General features: G+C 41.3%; 1 protein-coding gene across 3 annotated transcripts in view; it reads right to left on the reverse strand.

Moving 5' to 3' along the window:
* Positions 1-19536, reverse strand: part of PAX3 (paired box 3) — a 108000-nt gene that overhangs the window by 3230 nt on the left and 85234 nt on the right. For all 3 annotated transcript variants that reach the window (XM_083506502.1, XM_083506501.1, XM_083506500.1), the window contains 3 exons: positions 17281-17446; positions 16228-16442; positions 320-566 (listed from right to left, as the gene is read on the reverse strand). In XM_083506502.1, coding sequence (XP_083362628.1) covers positions 320-566; positions 16228-16442; positions 17281-17446 — 628 coding nt within the window. The remainder of the gene's footprint in view (positions 1-319; positions 567-16227; positions 16443-17280; positions 17447-19536) is intronic.

Genomic DNA, 19536 nt, shown 5'->3' on the forward strand with positions numbered 1-19536 from the left:
AGTAGACACTATTGAGAACTGAGCCTCATAACTCCACCCTTGAAGCTTCATAGGTCTACCCTGGGTACCGTTTTGGCTCATGCTAGAGGATGGACCAGTTCGGACAGTACCAGAGTGGTCCGAACTGGTATATTGCATGGAACTGGCCCAACTCAATGATAAGACCTGTTCAACTGTTGCCCTGCAATGCTAGAGCAGCCTTTCCCAACCTGGTGCCCTCCAGACAGATGATAATTGTAGTCCAAACCATCTGGAGGACACCCAATTACATGACAAAAAGACTGGCTTTTATATAGATTGATCATGACCTAATACTCACTTTGTCCATATTGTCCATACTGATATCCCGTGACAGGGTCCATACTATAACCAGTGGTGCTGTATGTTGGTGGGCAGTACGACTGGGATGTAGGCAGGCTATCTAAACTTTTCATATGATCTAGTCTTTGACTACAGCTAGCCGATACTGTAGTGGTCGGTTCTAAACCCCCAGTTAATGGGGACAAGGCATAGTCAGTTTGGGGCTGGTGAGGTACACCACCATGGTTAGTTAAGAGGCCCATTACCTAAAACAAAAAGGGGGGAAATGGTTAATAGACATGCAATACTATACATTAAGCAATCCACAAGAATATTAAGTCTCTAATTCTTGACATTCTAATTTCAAGAAGAAATAGATATGGCATATGTTTAAACAGATTGACTGGCATCCCTGCTGCATCACCACCACCCAAATAAAATAGTATCTGTAGCGTATAGGAATACCATTTATTTGACTCTATAATGACTGATCACATCTCACAATGAGCTCACGTTGGCATACATCATTCCCTGCCACTCTCCATTTTGTCCTCATAGGCTGAGAGTTGGTGACTGGCCAAGTGAGGATTTGTCCCTGGTCTCACATGGCCTAGTTTGACACCAAAACCATTACAACACACTGGCCCTCCTAAACTAGTGCTCCTAAATGGATAACTAACTTTGGCCTAATAATTCAAAAAGTGGTTTCACATAGCTGGTTTTCCTATCAGAAGATTTTATTGTCGTTATTATTACCCCCAATCTCCTTCTGAAGAAATTTGTGGTCTTCAGATGTTGTTGGACTGCACCATCTCTGAGCTGGCTGGGACTGATGGGAATTGGAATGTAACACAGGTTCTCTGTCCCCAACTGCTGGCATAAGTATTTTGAGGATAATTGTATTTGAATTCAATGGCAATCTGTTTACTAGGAATTCAGATCCACTGAACTTGGTGAAGTCTCCTTCTGAGGAATGTTTGGGGTTGTGAGATTTGTCCTTTCAAGACTCAGAAATAATGGATTGCAGTGGGAGGGGAGGACTTCATTTTGGGCCTGAGTTATGTCAAAAACAGTAAATCTAGAAGATATTTATTTTGGCACAACCTTCATGATTTGATTAGAAGCTAAAGTACAAATTATTTATCAGAAAGTTAAAATTCTTCAATGAACTGCATAACGATAAGATTGTTAACTTGATTAGCTATTTGGAGACAGGTTTCCCTATTTACTGTAGTTAGCATAATAGGTCAAATCCTGCTCATCTTCAGCTCTGCAGTTTTGCAAAACATTTCATCTGACTGATCCAAATGCAAGATCCCAGCTAAATCCAGTTGCTGGGTTGCTTTAAAACTGAGATGTGAGGATCCGAGCATCACTCACAGAACCCATTACAACCTCCCAATATCAACACAGTTGCAAGTTTCTTAGGGTTGGTTTTCTTAGGGCAAAAATGGCACTTCTACACGTCTTTGCAGTTATTTGGAACAGTCCGCTTTGTCCTTGAAAGCTGTATGCCAGCCTTGTGCAACTCTATTCAATCCATGTTTACTCAGATAAAAGTTCTAGTAATGGGACCTCCCAACTGAATGTTTGTAGGATCACAGGCACTCATAATTTGGATGCACTTAGAAACGTTCCCAACTCAGGGTTGTTCAGAACATAAGAAGAGCTGTTTGGATCCGGCCAAAGGCCCATCTAGTTCATCACTCTGTTCTCATGGTGGCCAAGCAGATGCCCATGGGAAACCCACAAGCAAAATAAAATAAAATAATTTATACCCTGCCCATCTGGCTGGGTTTCCTCAGGCACTCTGGGTGGTTCCCAACAGAATATTAAAAGCACGATAAAACATCAAATATTAAAAACTTCCCTAAATAGGTTTGCCTTCAGATGTCTTCTAAAAGTCAGATAGTTGTTTATTTCCTTGACATCTGATGGAAGGGTGTTCCACAAGGCAGGCTACTGAGAAGGTTCTCTGCCTGGTTCCCTGCAACTTCACTTCTCGCAGTGAGGGAACCTTCAGAAGGCCCTCAGAACTGGGCCTCAGTGACCGGGCTGAATGATGGGAGTGGAGACGCTCCTTCAGGTATACTGGGTCAAGAACATGAGCACTCTCCTCACATGTGATTCCCAGCAAGTGGCATTCAGAAGCATACTGCCTCCAACAGTGGTGGTAGAACATAGCAATCATAGCTGGTAGTCACTGATGGCCTCATATTCCATGAATTACCTGTCTGTTGGCTCTGTTTATGATATCAACCCAGCATTACCATGCTTCAGAGAAACAGTGGATGTGGTGGTGCTGAGATCACCATTATCGTCAGGGCATCTCATAAGATCAGGACTGTCTGGAAAGTGTTTTTAATTGCAATCACATGGACAGGTGGAAATCTATTCCCATTGTAGAAATTACATAGGCAAGATTATGCAGTCCTTAATCCCGGAGTAGATCTAGAGAAGCTCTGTTGTGATATGCTGCCTTTGTATCCCACACGTCTTCTAAGGAGCTCCAAGTGGTGTTTAAGCCCATGACTCTAACTCTTTTCAGGCATTACTGCCATCAAGGACCAGTGTGAGCCATTTCATTTCAACAGGAGATGCTGGCACTACTCTCCATGGCAGCAGCTCTCACCAGGAAACGCCAGAGATAAAACCCAGACAGTGCTCTACCAATGTTTTATCTGAAATTCTGAATGCCAGAGTGGTGTAGGGGTTAAAGTGTTAGATGGATCCCTGGGAAATTGGGGTTCTAATCTCCACTCAGTGATGAAGCTCACTGGGAAACCTTGGGCCACTCACTGTTTCACCACCTAACCTACCTCACAGGTAGGTTAGGTGGCGAAACAGTGTAAGGAGGAAAATGGAGAGAAAGAGAGCTTGCTGTGCCACCTTGGAGGAAAGGTGGGATACAAATGTAATAAAGATTTTCGGATTTCACTTTTGATGAAGAATCACCATTCACCAAATTCTGGATGTTCACTGAAAGGCACCCATTTTGCCATGCCCACATGGTAAAAGTGGACTTGCGAGGTGAATTCATTTCATCCCCCCCCCCCCCATTTTAACCAATGTTTGTTTCAGTCATCTCTGTCAAGTGTTAGGCACTATCTAACATATCCAACCACACAACACTCATAAATAACTAATCTTCATGGATGGAAAAACAATAATATAGAATCAGAGCAAAAATTGTCATATTGGAAATACTTCCAGAGTCTTTTGGATTCTTGCTGCAGTTGATTAGCATCTAGGTAATTAGATTTTGGGCCCTTTCTCTTTGAAAGCTATAAGGGAAGTAGCCTAAAGGCAGAAACTCTCTCTTGCGGTATGTGTCGTGACCTTATAGCACCAGTACAAGGAGTTACAGGAAGGGCATGGCTGGATTCACCCTAATCGCTCTGTTAGGAAAGCAATTAAAAGACTTATCCTGAGACATGTTGAGCACCTCTACTTCCCAAGGACTTTAGAAGTAAATGATGCACAGCAGGGCAGTTAACCTATAGACCTGCAGATGTTGTTTAACTACAACTGCTGCCATCCTTGACCATTGGCCATGCTGGCTGGGACTGATGGGAGTTGGAGTCCATCAACTTCTGGAGCCCCTCCTGATGGACAGGCCAAGATAAGCAGTACATTCTACACCTGGATCAAAATTTCTAGAGATGTGAACTGACTTGCAGTAGAGATTTTTCCAGCTACAATTCTGTGGCTTTTCTGAAAGTCTTCCATAGATACATATATGATTAAATAAATAAAAAACTATAAAAGGAGAACAAATATATGGTGGCATTAAAGAAACAATGAACTGTAAAAAGAGAAATAAATGCTTCTCTATAATGTATACTGTTTTGTGTGTGTTTTTTTAAAAAAAGCTAAATCTATTTCAGAAAAAAATATTTTGCATTCTCTGTTGTGCTAACATGACATTTTAACAAGCTGATAGAAAGTGTAGGGAAAGTTGTTTTGTCCTTGTATTATGACATTGTTGTTTTATTTAAATGTTTGTTTTAGGCATTATGTGTTTTAAGGATCTTTCACTCTGAGCTTCCAAGAATGAATAGGAAAGGGAAACATGAATATGAGAATCACAAATGTTAGCTGTTTTGGGATATAGTTCCATTCCTGCTAAATGGTTTCAGAAAGCCAGCAAGAAAAAGCCCAGCAGTTCAGTTGAGGGTTTATTTCCTCCTGATGGAATTCATTCGGTGCTATCTTGACCACTTGCATAGAATTTGGTTGCATCCAGCATATTGCTAAACTGGGTTCCACTCCCTTTAGAATTAAATCTAACACCCTTCCATTGAAGCCAAAGGTCAAACCAGATGTTGAATATGCTACATATTTTACGTGATTAAAGCACAGGAGGAAAATAAAGTATTTCCTATGTTTTACCTAACTTCAATATTTACTTCAGAAGGAATACAATAGATGCCCTCTAACTGGTGTAAACCTTTGAGCTTACACAACTAATGATTGCATGCCTTATTTGCACACACCTATGGCCCTGGATTCTCAATTTCAAGGGAGCCTCCACTGATTCAGAAAGTCCCTCCTTTGCTGCAGAAGTTTCCTCTCTCCATAAGAGAGGCTGGTAGAACCATGTGATCTTTGCGGCAAGGCTAAACATGTGGCCTTTCAGCCCTGCTGAATCCACGTTTCCTGCCAAAGTTTCATTAGGGCTCAAATTTTCAATATACATATATGCAGTGCTATTTTTCTAGAAAAAGAGATGCCAGAACTCACCATGAACACTTCCCTTATTCTCTTATAATGGCAATGCCATCCATCAGAAAGGTGCCACTGAGGAACTGAGTTCCTGTGAGTTCTGGCTGAAAAAAAGCCCTGCATATATGATTCAAAAGCGCCCTGTTTACTCGCCCCTAATTTTCCTGGGGATACAATGGATGTGTGGCCCCTCCAGACACAGTAGATGTAGAACATCATGTGCTGAGGTCAAAGAAATAAATTTAATGATACTGAAAACCCATTTGTTAATATTAGTTTTCAACAAAATTCTGTTGCTTCCAAAAAGCCAGGCAAAATAGTGTTCTGATCTTCTGAGAGAAACTGATGTGGACTTGGGATCACATTTCGCAAGAAAACTCGCTTCATATATGCCGAATGGTTTCATACTTTCAACTGCCATTGCCCATTATCAAATATGTTTCATCCGTCTCTCTAAGAATACACTGTGGATCCCATTTTGTACCTTGAGCACAGGCTCCCAAGCATAGAATACTAAGCCTGCCGCTAAATGCATTGAACTACGAAACATCCAGTAATATACAGAGATGCTGTAATTTCCAGAAATAACAAAGAAGCTCAGCTGGTGTAAATGCCCCATCTCCGCAACAGCTGAAGAGCTGACCCTCTGTATTTAAGCTGAGGTGAGTGATGAAAGCTTAAATATATGTAGGCAACATCTGGTTTATTATTAGGTTATTATGGCAGGTCCATCTATCCTGAATAATGTAAATCCCGCTAATCTGAGAAAAAGGTTATTTCATTGAAATGAAATGCGATGCCACTTAACATGATTAGTATTATAGCAAGTTGGACCTACCATAGGCATCATAAAACCCTCACATGTTTTAATTCATTTACGCATGCCTGCATCTAATATGCTCTGTGACCATGTCTGCAATTAATATGATTTATGGGAGGCAAACACGTTCTATATTTTGGGGTTACAGTTATACTTTCCCCCTCCCTCCTCTCTCACCCTGATTGAAAGATTTAATGAAACAGCACAAAGAAAATTGTTGGCTGTTAACGTATTAAGTTGAACTGACAGGATCATGAGTAAACTTTGGTGGAGTTAATGATATCCTCTTATCTGACCCTGACACATTTGCAGCATGTAATTTACAGAAGCTCTGTCCAGGGAATCTTGACAAATGCTCCTAACGATGTCAGGGCAGTGTTCCATTCTAATGTAAAACAGATGTGGGTCAGATACCCTCATTCATCACTACACTGAACATTTCAAACTGCTGCTAAGATGGATGGCATTACCTGCTGTGCACTCTTTTCACTAGGAAACCACCTCCCCTTTCGCCCCCCCTCCCCGACCCTCAAAAAAATTACGCCCCTCAAAAAAAAAAGATCACATTCTGCAGCACACCTCTTCAATTCTCACGGGGCTTGAACACATGTTGAGGACTACGGCCTTTAAAGTGATCATCTCACCTCAACCACAAACTCGCTTAGGAGTTCTCCTTCAGCCTTACATATATGGCGGTAAATGAATGATTTGAATAGAAACATCGATGAAATAAGGATGGGAAGTCAAACTCTTAAAGGAATACTGTATTGAAACTGAATCGGATTTGTTCAATTGTTTGAAAACTAATAAAAAATTATGAAGAAAAGGAGAAATAATGCATGTGAATGACTTGATAGGCACTATATAATTACTTATCAGTGTTCACCATCATCAATATTAAAAGCCACAGCTGCCATCCTTTGCTCAGGGACTATTCTCCCTAGTCACTCCCTCACATTTTTGGCAACTCAGCTGAGTACATGGAGCCCAGGAAATTCCTGCACCTCTCAGGAACAGGGAATGTATTTAGCATAAATGACATAAGACCAGGCTGAATGTTTCCTACATGATCCATTAAGATTGCTTATCCAGCTCTGTGCTGAGACTTGCCTCTAGTAGGAAAAGTCAGTGTAGCCTAGTGGTTAGAGTGTTGTACAGTACTACGATCTGGGAAGCCAGGATTTAAAGCCCCATTTAGCCTTGAAGCTCCCTGGGTAAGCTTGTGCTAGTCACAGTCTCTTAGCCTAATCATAGGGCTGCTGTGAGGATAAGATGGAGGCAGCGGGACCATCTACCTCACCTTGAGCTGGAAAGATGGGATATAAATGCAATAATAAATAAATGAAAAGCAAGTAATAGGTGAACATATCACCCCCCTGTTAAAATTCAGCAACAGTTTTCTTTCCCTCTCTCTTTCTTTCTCCGCTTCTCACAAGTGTCACAAAAGATACACAAGAGTTTGAAACTTCTTTTATACATATCACTGATTAACTGTCGCAACAGAGAAGTCTCTCACTAAAGTGAGTATGTGGGGATAGAGAAATGTGATGAAGCATTGTCAGTCCTACTAAAGTCAATGGGGTATACTTGGTTTTAGAGTTAGGATGATTAAGCAACTAACATATTATATCCAAAGACCTTCACTGGGTGCGGGTTGTCCTGGTGGGCAATGCTGTTTCTCAAACCAAACTATCCAGTCTGAGAACAGACCACAATAGCGGTTCTTCGGGGTCTGTTACAATGCTGCAAATCAGATATATGGTCTCCTTTGTCTGTGTTAGCCAAAACAAGCTTCATTCCTTGCTTCCTTGGAAAGAGGAATGGCAATACTGGAAGGAATTGTGCACTACCGCATATATGCTACCAAACATATTTCATATTTCAGCTTAGTCTGTAGGTCTGTACTTGATACTCCCAAATCTGGCTATGTGTGTTTCCAGAATCACTGAATGTTTTCCAAGAACCACAGTGGCTCCTGAAACTATCAGTTGCTCCAATAAGATCCTGAACTTTCATTTAAAGGAATTTTTCAAAATGGCAGCTTTAGAAATTATTATTATCATTACTACTACTTTTTAGACTTGTTAGTGACTTGTTACCCGAAGATCTCCAAGCAGCTTACAACGCATACGAAAGAAAAACCACAATTCCAAACAGTCAAAAATGACAAGACAATGCCAAAATCATGAAACTTCATTTAAAAAGAAGAATATTGACTTCTTTACAGGACATGATAGTGCAGGCTGTAGCTAGGGTGATTTTCCTAGATTATTTTAGATTTTAAATCTTTAAAGTAAGCAAGACCTTCTGCAACAGAGCAAAGCAGGGAGGGGAATGGCTCGGAGTCGGATGCAAGGACAGAAAAATTGCCCTGTATTCTATTTCAGACTTCGGAAGAGTAAAGTCTTAACCTTTTGATCTAATACTTACATGCCGAATCAGGAGCCTTATTGCATTGACTGCAGGGCCATTAAGACTTAGCACCTCTTGCCTACAAATTTCAGGCTTTACAAGTGTTTGCCAAAAAGAAACAGCACTAAAATATCACAATCTCATTTGCAGGAAAACAGAAATAGCCTGCAAAGTATGTGCACAGAAGTCAGAATAGACAGCATTATCACAAAACATACTGTTTACCTACATTGCACATCACCAATTGCCATTCCAACATGACAAGATAAAAGCTTTGTTTCATTGGCTCACACGCTGAGATGGGGAGGATTTCTTTTAAAAAAATACAAACATAGGCAATGCTTGACATTAGATCTTGACACCATTAATCACTTCCTTGTTCCTGTAAAGATTGGCCATTTGTGACAGAAGAACTCTCAGCACCACCGAGTATTGGTAATAATGAGCAAAGCAGACAGCAAAGAAATAGTCAATCAGCCTGATGAGAAATGCAGGCCTTCTCTGAGTTGTGAGAGAAGCCAAGACTGGAGAAGGATGTTTTTAGGACTCATTCGGAACAGCTCAAAATTAAGGAGCTGCTGGGCCTTCATCATGGGGTACAAATTCCATTTTGGTGCATACAGATGGGAACCAACTGCATAGGGCCCACGAAAAGGATGTGAAGAGATCAAATTGGAGAGTACTGATCACTTATTCTGAGCACATCTGTGGAACCCATTCCAGCCCAAGGGCCCATATTGCCTCCTGAGAAACCTTGCAGGGGCCATATGCCAGTGGGCCAGGACTAGAAACAAAAGTGGGAGGAGCAACATGTGTAAATTTTACCTTTGGACAGTAGGCTAGTTTCTACACACACTCAGACCCTGCTCTCTGTTCTCCATCCATGCAAACATCAGGTGTTCTCAAAGTTCAAGACACATTGCAGCCAGGAGGGGGTATGACCTGGAGACAGCTCCAAGGGCCAGAGAGAGAGGACTGGAGGGCCACATTGAACCCTGGGTCTGAGATCCCTGGCCCCTGTTTTGTTAATTTAATTTAATTCCATTTATGATTTACCAATATAAACATACATGATGCAATTTGACATACAGTGGTACCTTGTTTTGTGACTGGGATCCATTCCGGAGCCCCGGTTGCTAGCCGAAAAGGACACAGGGCAAAGCGAGCGGCAAACCCAGAAGTAACATGTTCCGGTACTTCCAGGTTTGCCGCGGATGTTCGCCGGAAAGGACGCTAGACAAGGCAGACGTTCGCGGAGGTATTACTGTAGAACAATTTAGCGTTTAGAGGCTGGATTCAACCCCCCACCCTCTAAACTACATGCAGGCAGCCTATAGGCCATATGCAGCTCTGGTCAGTCCTTTATGCAGTCCTTCCACCCCACCTCAAAATGTCCCCTGCAACCCAAAGGTTGCTGCCAGTGTTTAAAGATTGCCTTCCATGTCTGCTGCCGATACCTGCCAGCACTGATCTAACCAGTTGCTCTAGTCTTTGCCTGCTTCTCCCAGCAGCTGCTGTGCTCTGGTTGTCATACTCATAAGACTGACCGCAGAGCACCTCATTAGAGCACTTGGCACTCTGAATGGTTCTCTGTGGCCAAGCATTATAGTCAATTACAAAGCTGATCAATAATAAAGTAAGGAGGGTGTGGGTGTGTGGGTGTGTAGGCATCTCTGCCAAAAGTCCCTCATGGCAAAGGCACCTCAGATCCCCAGAACAGAGGGAAGAATGTTCACCTCACTGCAGCTTCTCCAACACACAATTTACTAGCCATTATGGGGCTTTTACCATAGTTCTTCCGCCCACACGCTCAATAAAGACACTATAGCCCTTATTCCACAATCATGTGCCATTTAGGGCAGAGCAGGCCACACAAACATCTCTGCCATCCTTCTCCCATCAATACCCTCTCCTCAACTTCCAAAAGCTGGCCTTCGAAGGAATGTCTGCCTGCCTACCCACTACTAGAGTCTTTCTACAATGGCCTGTCACTACATTTTCATTTTCCAGCTCTGTTCTTCTCCCATGAACCTTCCCCTTGCTGTTTCAGATTCAGTGCTGTCTTTTTTAAAAAAAAGTTTTGTAATGTTTTGACAGTTTGCAGCTACAGGCAATTCCCCATGCAGGGGTTACGTTCTGGGCCCCTGCACACATAAGTGAGACCGTGTAAAATGGGAGCAACCACGAAACACCCTCTCTGCTGCTGTCTGTTCAATCTATACCAAAAACACCAGTGCTTTTTTCTAAAAAAATGTTTAGGGGTACTCTCATTTTCCTGCTCATATTGAAATACTGCCCCTCAATGAAACCAAACTTAGATTCACAAAATGTTTAGGGGTATTATGAGTACCCCTGCGTCCCCCCAGAAAAAAAGCACTGAAAAATACTATATCCAAAAATATCCACAAGTAGAATTGAAGCTGTGGAGCTGACAGGAGGCTGGAAAAAGAGGGGACAACATCTGCAGCTGCACTACCTTGCATGTCAGCTGTTAGACGGGGAGGCTGAGCAGCCAAAACAAGCCCTGCTGCATCTCCAGTCTCTTTGGGGCTTCCTCTGCCCTCACTGACATCATCTTCAGGCCCCGTGGATGGTCTCCTTGCAAGTCACAAGGACTCTCCAGCTCTCTCCCCACCATTTCTGGGTATGAATTGAATTATTGAATTATTTCCCAGTGCCTCACATATAAAGTGGGGTGGGTGGGTGTGCTCGTGCCTATATTGATAATGCCCTCAGTCTCCCCTTTCCTTCCCACTCCAGGGATCAAAAAACTACACACATGTTAAGGATCTTCTTAAACAAGATACATAGATTATACAACGCAATGCACACTGGGCGTCATACATAGCACAGACAGCATCCTAGCACAGCACCCAGAGAAGTACTCAGCGATCACAATATCCCCACCCTTCGTTCCCACCATTCCTGATCACAATCTCCCCCATAACTGTAATTTGACCTTTCAAGAAAAATGAAGGTACCTGTATCTCCCACTACAATCATATTTCTTTAAAGGACAAATAACAGAAATAGTGTAGAGGAAAGAAAGAGAGTTTCTCTGCACTACTGCTTTTCTAAATATATTGACAGTCATCCACAGTATTTCAGAGACAGAGAGAAAAGGATTGGAAGATCCAGACACAAACCTTCCACATACAATACATATCAGCCTCGTCTTTGCTTATGCTTTTTATATTTAAAAAGTTTATATATAAAAAGTTCTATTTTGTGTAATTTTATAATGGTCCATTTAATCAGCAGAAAGGCGTGTTAAGAAGTCCTCTCAAAAAAGTGCCAGAGTAGAATGAAATTGAGGCACCTAACAGAAATGCTACTCAGAAAAGCCACAGGAATTATGGGCCTATGATGAGAATCAACATCAGAAGGGAGTTGATTTACAGCAGCTGAGAAGGTTTCACGTGAATCTTAAAGCAAGACATTGTCTCTCCTATTGCATACTATGCTGAAGAATTTGCCATAAATCCAGCTGGTGTCATGTATATCATACTCCTGTGGTGTTTGCCAAAGGGATGTAATTGATGACAAGGATCACACAGACATAAATGTTCAATAAGAGGAAAAACTGAGGAGGAACAGTAGCTGATTGATAGAACACGTGCTTTAAATGCAGAAGCTCCTAATATCTATCCCAAGCACCTCCAGTTGAAAAGAATAGGTAGCAGATGATATAGAAGATTCTCTCACCTGAGGCTCTGAACAGCCACTGCCAGCCACTTACAATTATCTTTTCCATCAAAAATATGTGTGTATCCATTTCAATTTATTTATATTGTAGCAATTCAAGTCTTTATACAATGGATCTTTTTCCAGGAGAATTCAATACATCAAAAGTTTCTAAAAAGGTATCTTCAATAGTATCCTTTTAATGGACATGGATACACAAACCCATGTAACTGAATCAGTTGCAAAGTGTGCCTTTCAAGCTATAATGATATTGAAGCAATCTTTTACAGCAATGGTTCCCAACTGGTGGTCCACAGACCCCAGGGGGTCCACGTAACCCACCCAGAGGATCCATGTCACCATTCACATAACAAAAATTGCCACAGAGATAGAAGAAGAAGAAGAGTTTGGATTTGATATCCCGCCTTTCACTCCCTTTAAGGAGTCTTAAAGCGGCTAACAATCTCCTTTCCCTTCCTCCCCCACAACAAACACTCTGTGAGGTGAGTGGGGCTGAGAGACTTCAGAGAACTGTGACTAGCCCAAGGTCACCCAGCAGCTGCATGTGGAGGAGCGGAGACGCGAACCCGGTTTCCCAGATTACGAGACTACTGCTCTTAACCACTACACCACACACACGGCTGTTGAAAAAACAGCAGGTCCACAGTACTTAGCTAGTTAGGAACCACTGTTTTACCGAACTGTTAAGTGGTACTGATTTTTTACCACAGCCAGACCCATGGATTTACGTTTATTTTCCTTTCAAAATCTAGCCTCATAATGATTGCTCACTCAGCAGAACTAATTAGATGGGAACAAAAATACGGATTCTGCATTTTTAAAAAGTCATAGGTGAGTAAAACATGCTTGGGAGATTCTGGTGTCTGGAAAACATAGCTCAGATCCACATTAGGTTTGACAGACGCATTTAATTTCTAAAATTCTTTCATATGGCAGTATGTGCCATTGAAGTGAACCATGAATTCTAAACCCCTCTTGGTTTCAAAAAGTCTCATTCCCCATTCCTCCATTTACTGGGCCAAAACAATTTTTTTTCCATTAACCAATCAAATCTGGAAGGTATGAAGTTGTGAACTCCAGACACGCCAAAGGACAGTTATGCATTATTGAGTTGGAAATGTCTACATCTAACTGAAATGTAAACAAAGTACATGGAATGACAACCTTCTTTATAGATTTACCCAATCCTAGGTGACAATCGTATGCACATTTGCCTAGGAGTAAGACTGGTTAAATTCTTAAGACTTACTTCTGAGTAGACATACATAGGGCACATGAACTGCACAAGTGGAAGATTACGTAGAGTTGCCATTAGTTGTTCAGCTTTTTTGGGAAAATTGCAAAAAATGCTGTTTCTAAGCGGATTTTCCTGGGTGATTCCAGCCTGCACACTGCTGCCAAATGCAGTATTCTGGATATGTCCAGCAAATTCTCTGAACTCTAAACAGTCCAAATAGCAATTCAGACTTAACATGGTCAAAAGACTACTGCGGATACATCATGATAATGAATCAGCCAAAGTAAGACAGATTTAAGTCACATTGATTTCAACAGGCGACGTAAGCACATGCTTCAATATCTCTCACTGAAACAAGTGGGATTTAATAGTAAGGGTAAAGGGACCCCTGACCATTAGATCCAGTCGTGACCGACTCTGGGGTTGCGGCACTCATCTCGCTTTATTGGCCGAGGGAGCCGGCATACAGCTTCCAGGTCATGTGGCCAGTATGACTAAGCCGCTTCTGGCGAACCAGAGCAGCACACAGATACGCCGTTTACCTTCCTGCCGGAGCGGTACCTATTTATCTACTTGCACTTTGACGTGCTTTCGAACTGCTAGGTTGGCAGGAGCAGGGACCGAGCAACGGGAGCTCACCCCGTCGCGGGGATTCGAACCGCTGACCTTCTGATCGGCAAGTCTTAGGCTCTGTGGTTTAACCCACAGCGCCACCAGCGTCCCTTGGGGTACATTCCAGATAAACAAGTTACACAATGAATCCAGATCTCTTGTCTTCAAATTCATTGTGAATACTTAATTCAAAACTTCCAGTTTTGACTGCAACTTTTGATTGAAACTTTTGATTATTATTTTTCAGCATGTTGAGAAGTTATAATTTCTAAAATAGCAACTGCTTGGCATTATAGAAGTTCTGAAATGAAGAACTTTGACTAACTGATCTTGATGTTCCAAAATCTGTTTCTGCTTTGAAACATAGATTTAGTTTTTAATTAGTTGTTTTTCTAAAACAAGAAGAGAGCCATAACAAATTCTCTTAGAACACCCTCTTTTTCCTTTTTTTACTACTGCATATTTGAGTATCTACAAGCACCAGTCTTTGAACTTTGTTCTGAACCTTCTGTTCCCTGAACACTGTCTCCTTCTCCACACCATTCCACAACTGGAATCTGAAATGGCATCCCTGATCCACAGCAATGAATCCTTAGACTCTATACCTTTTGTAAGAACCCAAGTTTGCTTAGCAATGAGCCACAACCTGAACAAATGTTATCAATTCAAGGATCTCAACTTCATAATCTCAGTGCTGAATAAGTGAGATTGGTTTATATAGCGGGACGATGACTGTGGCATAAGCAGCTATGTCCATCGAAGAAACTACTTGATCCAAATGTCACAGGACATATCTGCCATTGCTCTTAATTTTATTTTCACAATGTAATAATTTTGTTTTCATCCAAGAAAACATTCCCTGTTGCTGACAATGGCATTTGCTTAGTTTTGATGGATTAACTCCGAACCTCGGAAATGTTTTATATTTAAGTCACGAGAACATTGCACACTGTGAGTCTAACAGCATAATGAAATGTCAAGCCTTTTGTTGAGAACTGCACTTGAAAATGGAGATTCTTCAAAACCGATATTAATTAAAGTCTTACTGGAACTACATCCACTTGTTTTCCTATTGGTTTCTTTTTCTGCTAAGGTCTAAAGCCATAAAGTTTTGCATCCCACTATGTGCTATACAGGGATCTCTGAAACTTAATTACATTTACTGTTACAAAAAAGGGTTTATGAACTCTTGCCTTTAGGCAAAAATGTTTATTTCATTGCCTTTGCTATTCATTCTTTTCAACTTGGTTGCCTTTGAACTCTTCAGCTGCACAGAGTTATCACCGTGGTGCAGAAACCAGGAAGTGTACTCCCAAGATAGAAACCACAAGTTGAAGCAAGAGAAGGAGGCAAAGATATAGGAGCCGTTAGTTTGGCCACCCTTTGTGCTATTAAAATCTCATTTTCTGCCTGTTAGACTGCCCTCTCACTGCTTAGGCAGTGGTGATAGTCAGTGATTAGTGTGTAATTGAGTATAATTGTCTTTTCACTTTTCATTTGTGTCATTCCAAGCTTCCCTCTGTTTGTTTTTTTTATTTAAAAAAAACCCCACACACATACACACAGAGAAAGAAAGAGCAGAGAGAAGATAAAGCCGTTAAAACTCTCACTCTCAGCCCTGAAGAGATCCCTGATTGTAATTATAGATTGCATCCCACCCCCCTTTGTGAAATTTGCTCAGGATTCAGTGGACAGCTCTCTCTTCTAAACACCTGTGCTAAATTCACGCTAATAAAATAAACTACCGAACATTTTAGCAATTGCTAATAATGTCAACCCCAAGGCAGATGCCAGAAGTAGGAAATTTAACCAACCTTCTTGACACTCAATTATCAAGGCAATTTATTAACACGATCATCCAGGGAAAGCTCATGCAAATTAGGAAAACAATTATGTCCTTCAAGTAGTTATAGGCTTCCTGGGTGCAGTAATGCTCTTAATTTATGCATTTACAACTCGATTATGGCTCAGCCTGGTCTGTATTGCTCATCAGCTGAGCCAGGAGTAACTTGTATTCTACTTTTAAGGTTGTGCATGTGATTTTCTATTCATTATTTTCTCTCTAAGTCGACAAAGAATTAAAACTCAAATCATTGTCTCTGGAGATAGTTTTCGTTTCATTATTTTTAAAGATAGAAATGGACAAATTAAAAAAATGCTTGACAATTGACTGCACGCAGAAAGTTTTCATGATTACATTAAAAAACATTGCCTAAAACTAAATATAAGCTATGACTTTTGATTCAGTCAGTAGGAAGGGGGGGGCAGGGAGGAAACCAGCAAACTGAAATCATGTGGCTTATATAAAGAATACTTTATGGTTTAAATTTGGCAAATCATTGTACTATGGCCTTGGGGAACAGACAATTTAGTTTGGGTATACAAAAAATCCTGTGTCTGAAAAAGCAGGACTGACCTGGGGTGAAAGGCCGTTGCCAATGGCAGGGTTCATAGGATTCGAAGGCCCGGGTGGAGGCACAAAGCTGTCTGTATAGCTGGAAAAGCCATGCCTTGTGCTCGGGAGGCAGTACGCGGAGCTGCTTTCTGGGTTTGATGGCAGGCTGCTTTGGTGCACAGTGCTTGGTGGCAGAGGTTGAGGTCTGTGGACTGTACTGCTTGGGTCTGACACAGCTGCAAGGAAGAGGCAATACGTTTTGCAAATCGTCCAAATTTTCATGCAAAATTCTACACCGAGAAACTTACTCAAGAAAACAATAAACCAGGCCAGATAATAATATTTAACGCTATTCAGGTCATATGCCATGCCTTGGCCTTCAGTGTTCGCCCTCATCAATCTCACACTTCAGCTGTCTCCCTCATAGCCTGGTTCAGGAAAACCCCAGTTCTATGTTATTTTGAAAGCAGGTAAACTATGGGTTTAGCAAACAAGAAAGTGAAGGAGTGAATCAACGAATGCAAGGAAAAGCGAAGGCTCATAAGCTCAAAGCATGGTCCCAATGGCAAAACCGTGGCTTATATGTTTAAAATGAGCCATTAAAAGAAACTTGTCTAACACAGCAACAGAAAGTTCCAACAGAAAGTTCCACTAACTTCTAGAAAGAAACTGAGAAGCAGTTATCACTCATAAATTCAATGAATATTTTTGCTCAGGCACACACACCTTGATGTGGACTAATCCACTGTGATAGATTTTTGAAAGCTAACTGCACTGATAAAACAGAATCTGGCTGCTTTATTTAACTCCTTCCCATTCATACCATTCTAGGGCTTACACATGCTGTGTTATAAATTAAAAGTAAGGTTTTAATTAAGGGGACCAATTCAAATCAGCTATATCTTGGTTTTCAGAAGTTAGATGGACTGTTGGTCTGACTTGATATAAGTTGGCTTCCTAGGTTTCTATAGTGAAAATATCTCTTAAGAAGTTGCGTTAATATTTTTAATACTGCCCAGGGATAGAAAACAACTGAAAACACCAGTAAATAGAATGTTCTGTTTCCTACTGTACCTTGTGGAATAGAAGTGGGCTGGTAGGAAGATTCTGATAGCTGGTACGTTGGCAGAGTTGGCATGGCACTAGGTGGGAATCCACCTGGGATCAAGTGATTGAAAGCCATCAGTTGATTGGCCCCAGCTTGCTTCCTCCATCTAGCTCGACGATTACTAAACCACACCTACAAATGGTTGGAAGGGGAAAGAGGCATTTGAGATGGTGCTACAATCAATTTTACATCCATTCAGCGTTCGCCAAACTAGGCACAGTGGTACATTCTCTCCTTAACTGGATTACTGTAATACACAGTCGCTACATTGAGCTGCCATGGATGGGCCTGAGAAACACCCAACAGGTGCAAAATGCAGCAACTCATGGGAAAGTAGATGGCAACAAATATTGCATCTATTTTAGAACAGCTGCACAGGCTACCAAAACATTTCTGGCTAAAATTCAAAGTGCTGGTTATTATACCCAAGTCCTCAGTGGCTTGAGCTGAGGATGTCTAAATGACAACTTCCTCCCATAACCAAAGATGGAGAAGCCCCTCTTTGCATCCTGTTGTGGGCTAATGTCAAACCTAACATGCCAGGATGCGTTGGAAGGCCTTATCTGTGGGAGCAGCCCTTTTTAGCAACCACTGCAACCTTTTCATCAGCCTTCATTTCTTTGTTGATAGGTGGTTTTATCTTCCATGTTGTCTCTTTTTCTGGGCTTATCCCCACTTCCCCTTGTTCTGATGCTTTCCCCTGGGAAAAACCACTCTTTAGCGCTCAATTGGAGCAAACAGCAATTCAAGTTTTCCCCAGATTTCCATTCGCTAAAGAGTGGGCTTTTCCTTGGAAAGGAATAGGACAAGGGGAAAACCACTCAGATCCATGCCTTCTAGGCATGACACAAGCAGAAATGTGGCTAAGCTCTCTTATTTGAAATTGTTCCGACTCTTTTGTTGTGTTTATTTCATTGGATTGTTTGGAATGGAATTAGTCACCATGAGTGCTCTCTTACAGGGAAACATTCACTATCAGATATTATAATTAATTAAGGGCTCCTCTAAATAACCCGTTTATTGGCCATTCATCCTGATTTGCTTGTATAAAGACTATGTCTGGTCTTTACTGACCATTTGTTCTGATACATTTGCAGGGTTATAATAAGCATTTATTCTTATTTGCTTGCCAAGCATGTACATGTCTTTCTGTTAATCATTTGTTTAACCCACACTTTTCAGTGCATTCCTCCATCAATTTCTTCGTGGAAATCATCCCCCTCCAGCTGCTATTTGCCCCAGGTATGCTGCTTGCAGTGAACAGCTACCTGTCTACCCATCTTGTTTTCATGGGGCTTGAATTCATAGCAATATAATTCTTGAGAGCAAACTATTCACACGTAGACCACATCAAGACTTCTGCCTGAAACCCTGCAGAGTCAGGGTAGACAATACTGAGCTAGATGGAACAAGGGCCTGACTCTGTTTAAGTAGGGTTGCCTTTTGTTCTTTTTTCTTTTGGCCAAAGTTGTTGAACTATTTTTAGTTTTGTCTAAAGTTGTTGACCTATTTTAAAGGAAAATTAAACTGCCGACATGGGTTGCCATATGTCCAGATTTTCCTGGACTACTTTTTTGGTTTTTTTTGCAATTTCCACCCAGACACTGCTTCCAACTGCAGTATTTCAGTTATATGCAGGAAATTCTGGACATATTGCAGCCCTAGTTTAAGGCCATTCATGTCCCCTTCTCAAATTTGACCATTCATGTACCCTTCTCAAATTCATGATAGGTAGCAGGTGGGGTAAAAAAGTTGGAACTTCTAGACTTGCTGCAGTGATTCTCCTGACCACCTCCAGTCCTACCATCACCATTTTGTTAGTTATGGGAGCAGAATTCCATGATCCAGACATTGTACAGAGTGTGAATCAATAAGCTCTACAAACAAAGAAAGAGCTCCAAAGCTTTACTGCAAACTGTCTTTAAACTTGTTACAAAAAAGTTGTAAATACAAATAAACACATTGTTCTTAAACAACTAGCAGTGTCGTCCAATTTTCTTTTACTTGTTAATATAGTCCCTGAAGAGATAGAGAGAGATACTGTACAGTTCTAGAGAGAGATTCAAATAAGCAAATTGCTTCTTCAGTGTGTTGGTAGCTTCTGAGACCCAGGTTGCCAGGGATGAGTCATCAATTAGCATAAAGATTGAATCAAAGACTCCACCCTTTTGTTTGCAGCTTTAGCTGAAGAAGCACCTTTTTGCATTTGCTATAGCTATATT

Source organism: Podarcis liolepis (genome assembly GCF_965112155.1).
Source record: "Podarcis liolepis genome assembly, chromosome: 5".
NCBI lineage: Eukaryota > Metazoa > Chordata > Lepidosauria > Squamata > Lacertidae > Podarcis > Podarcis liolepis.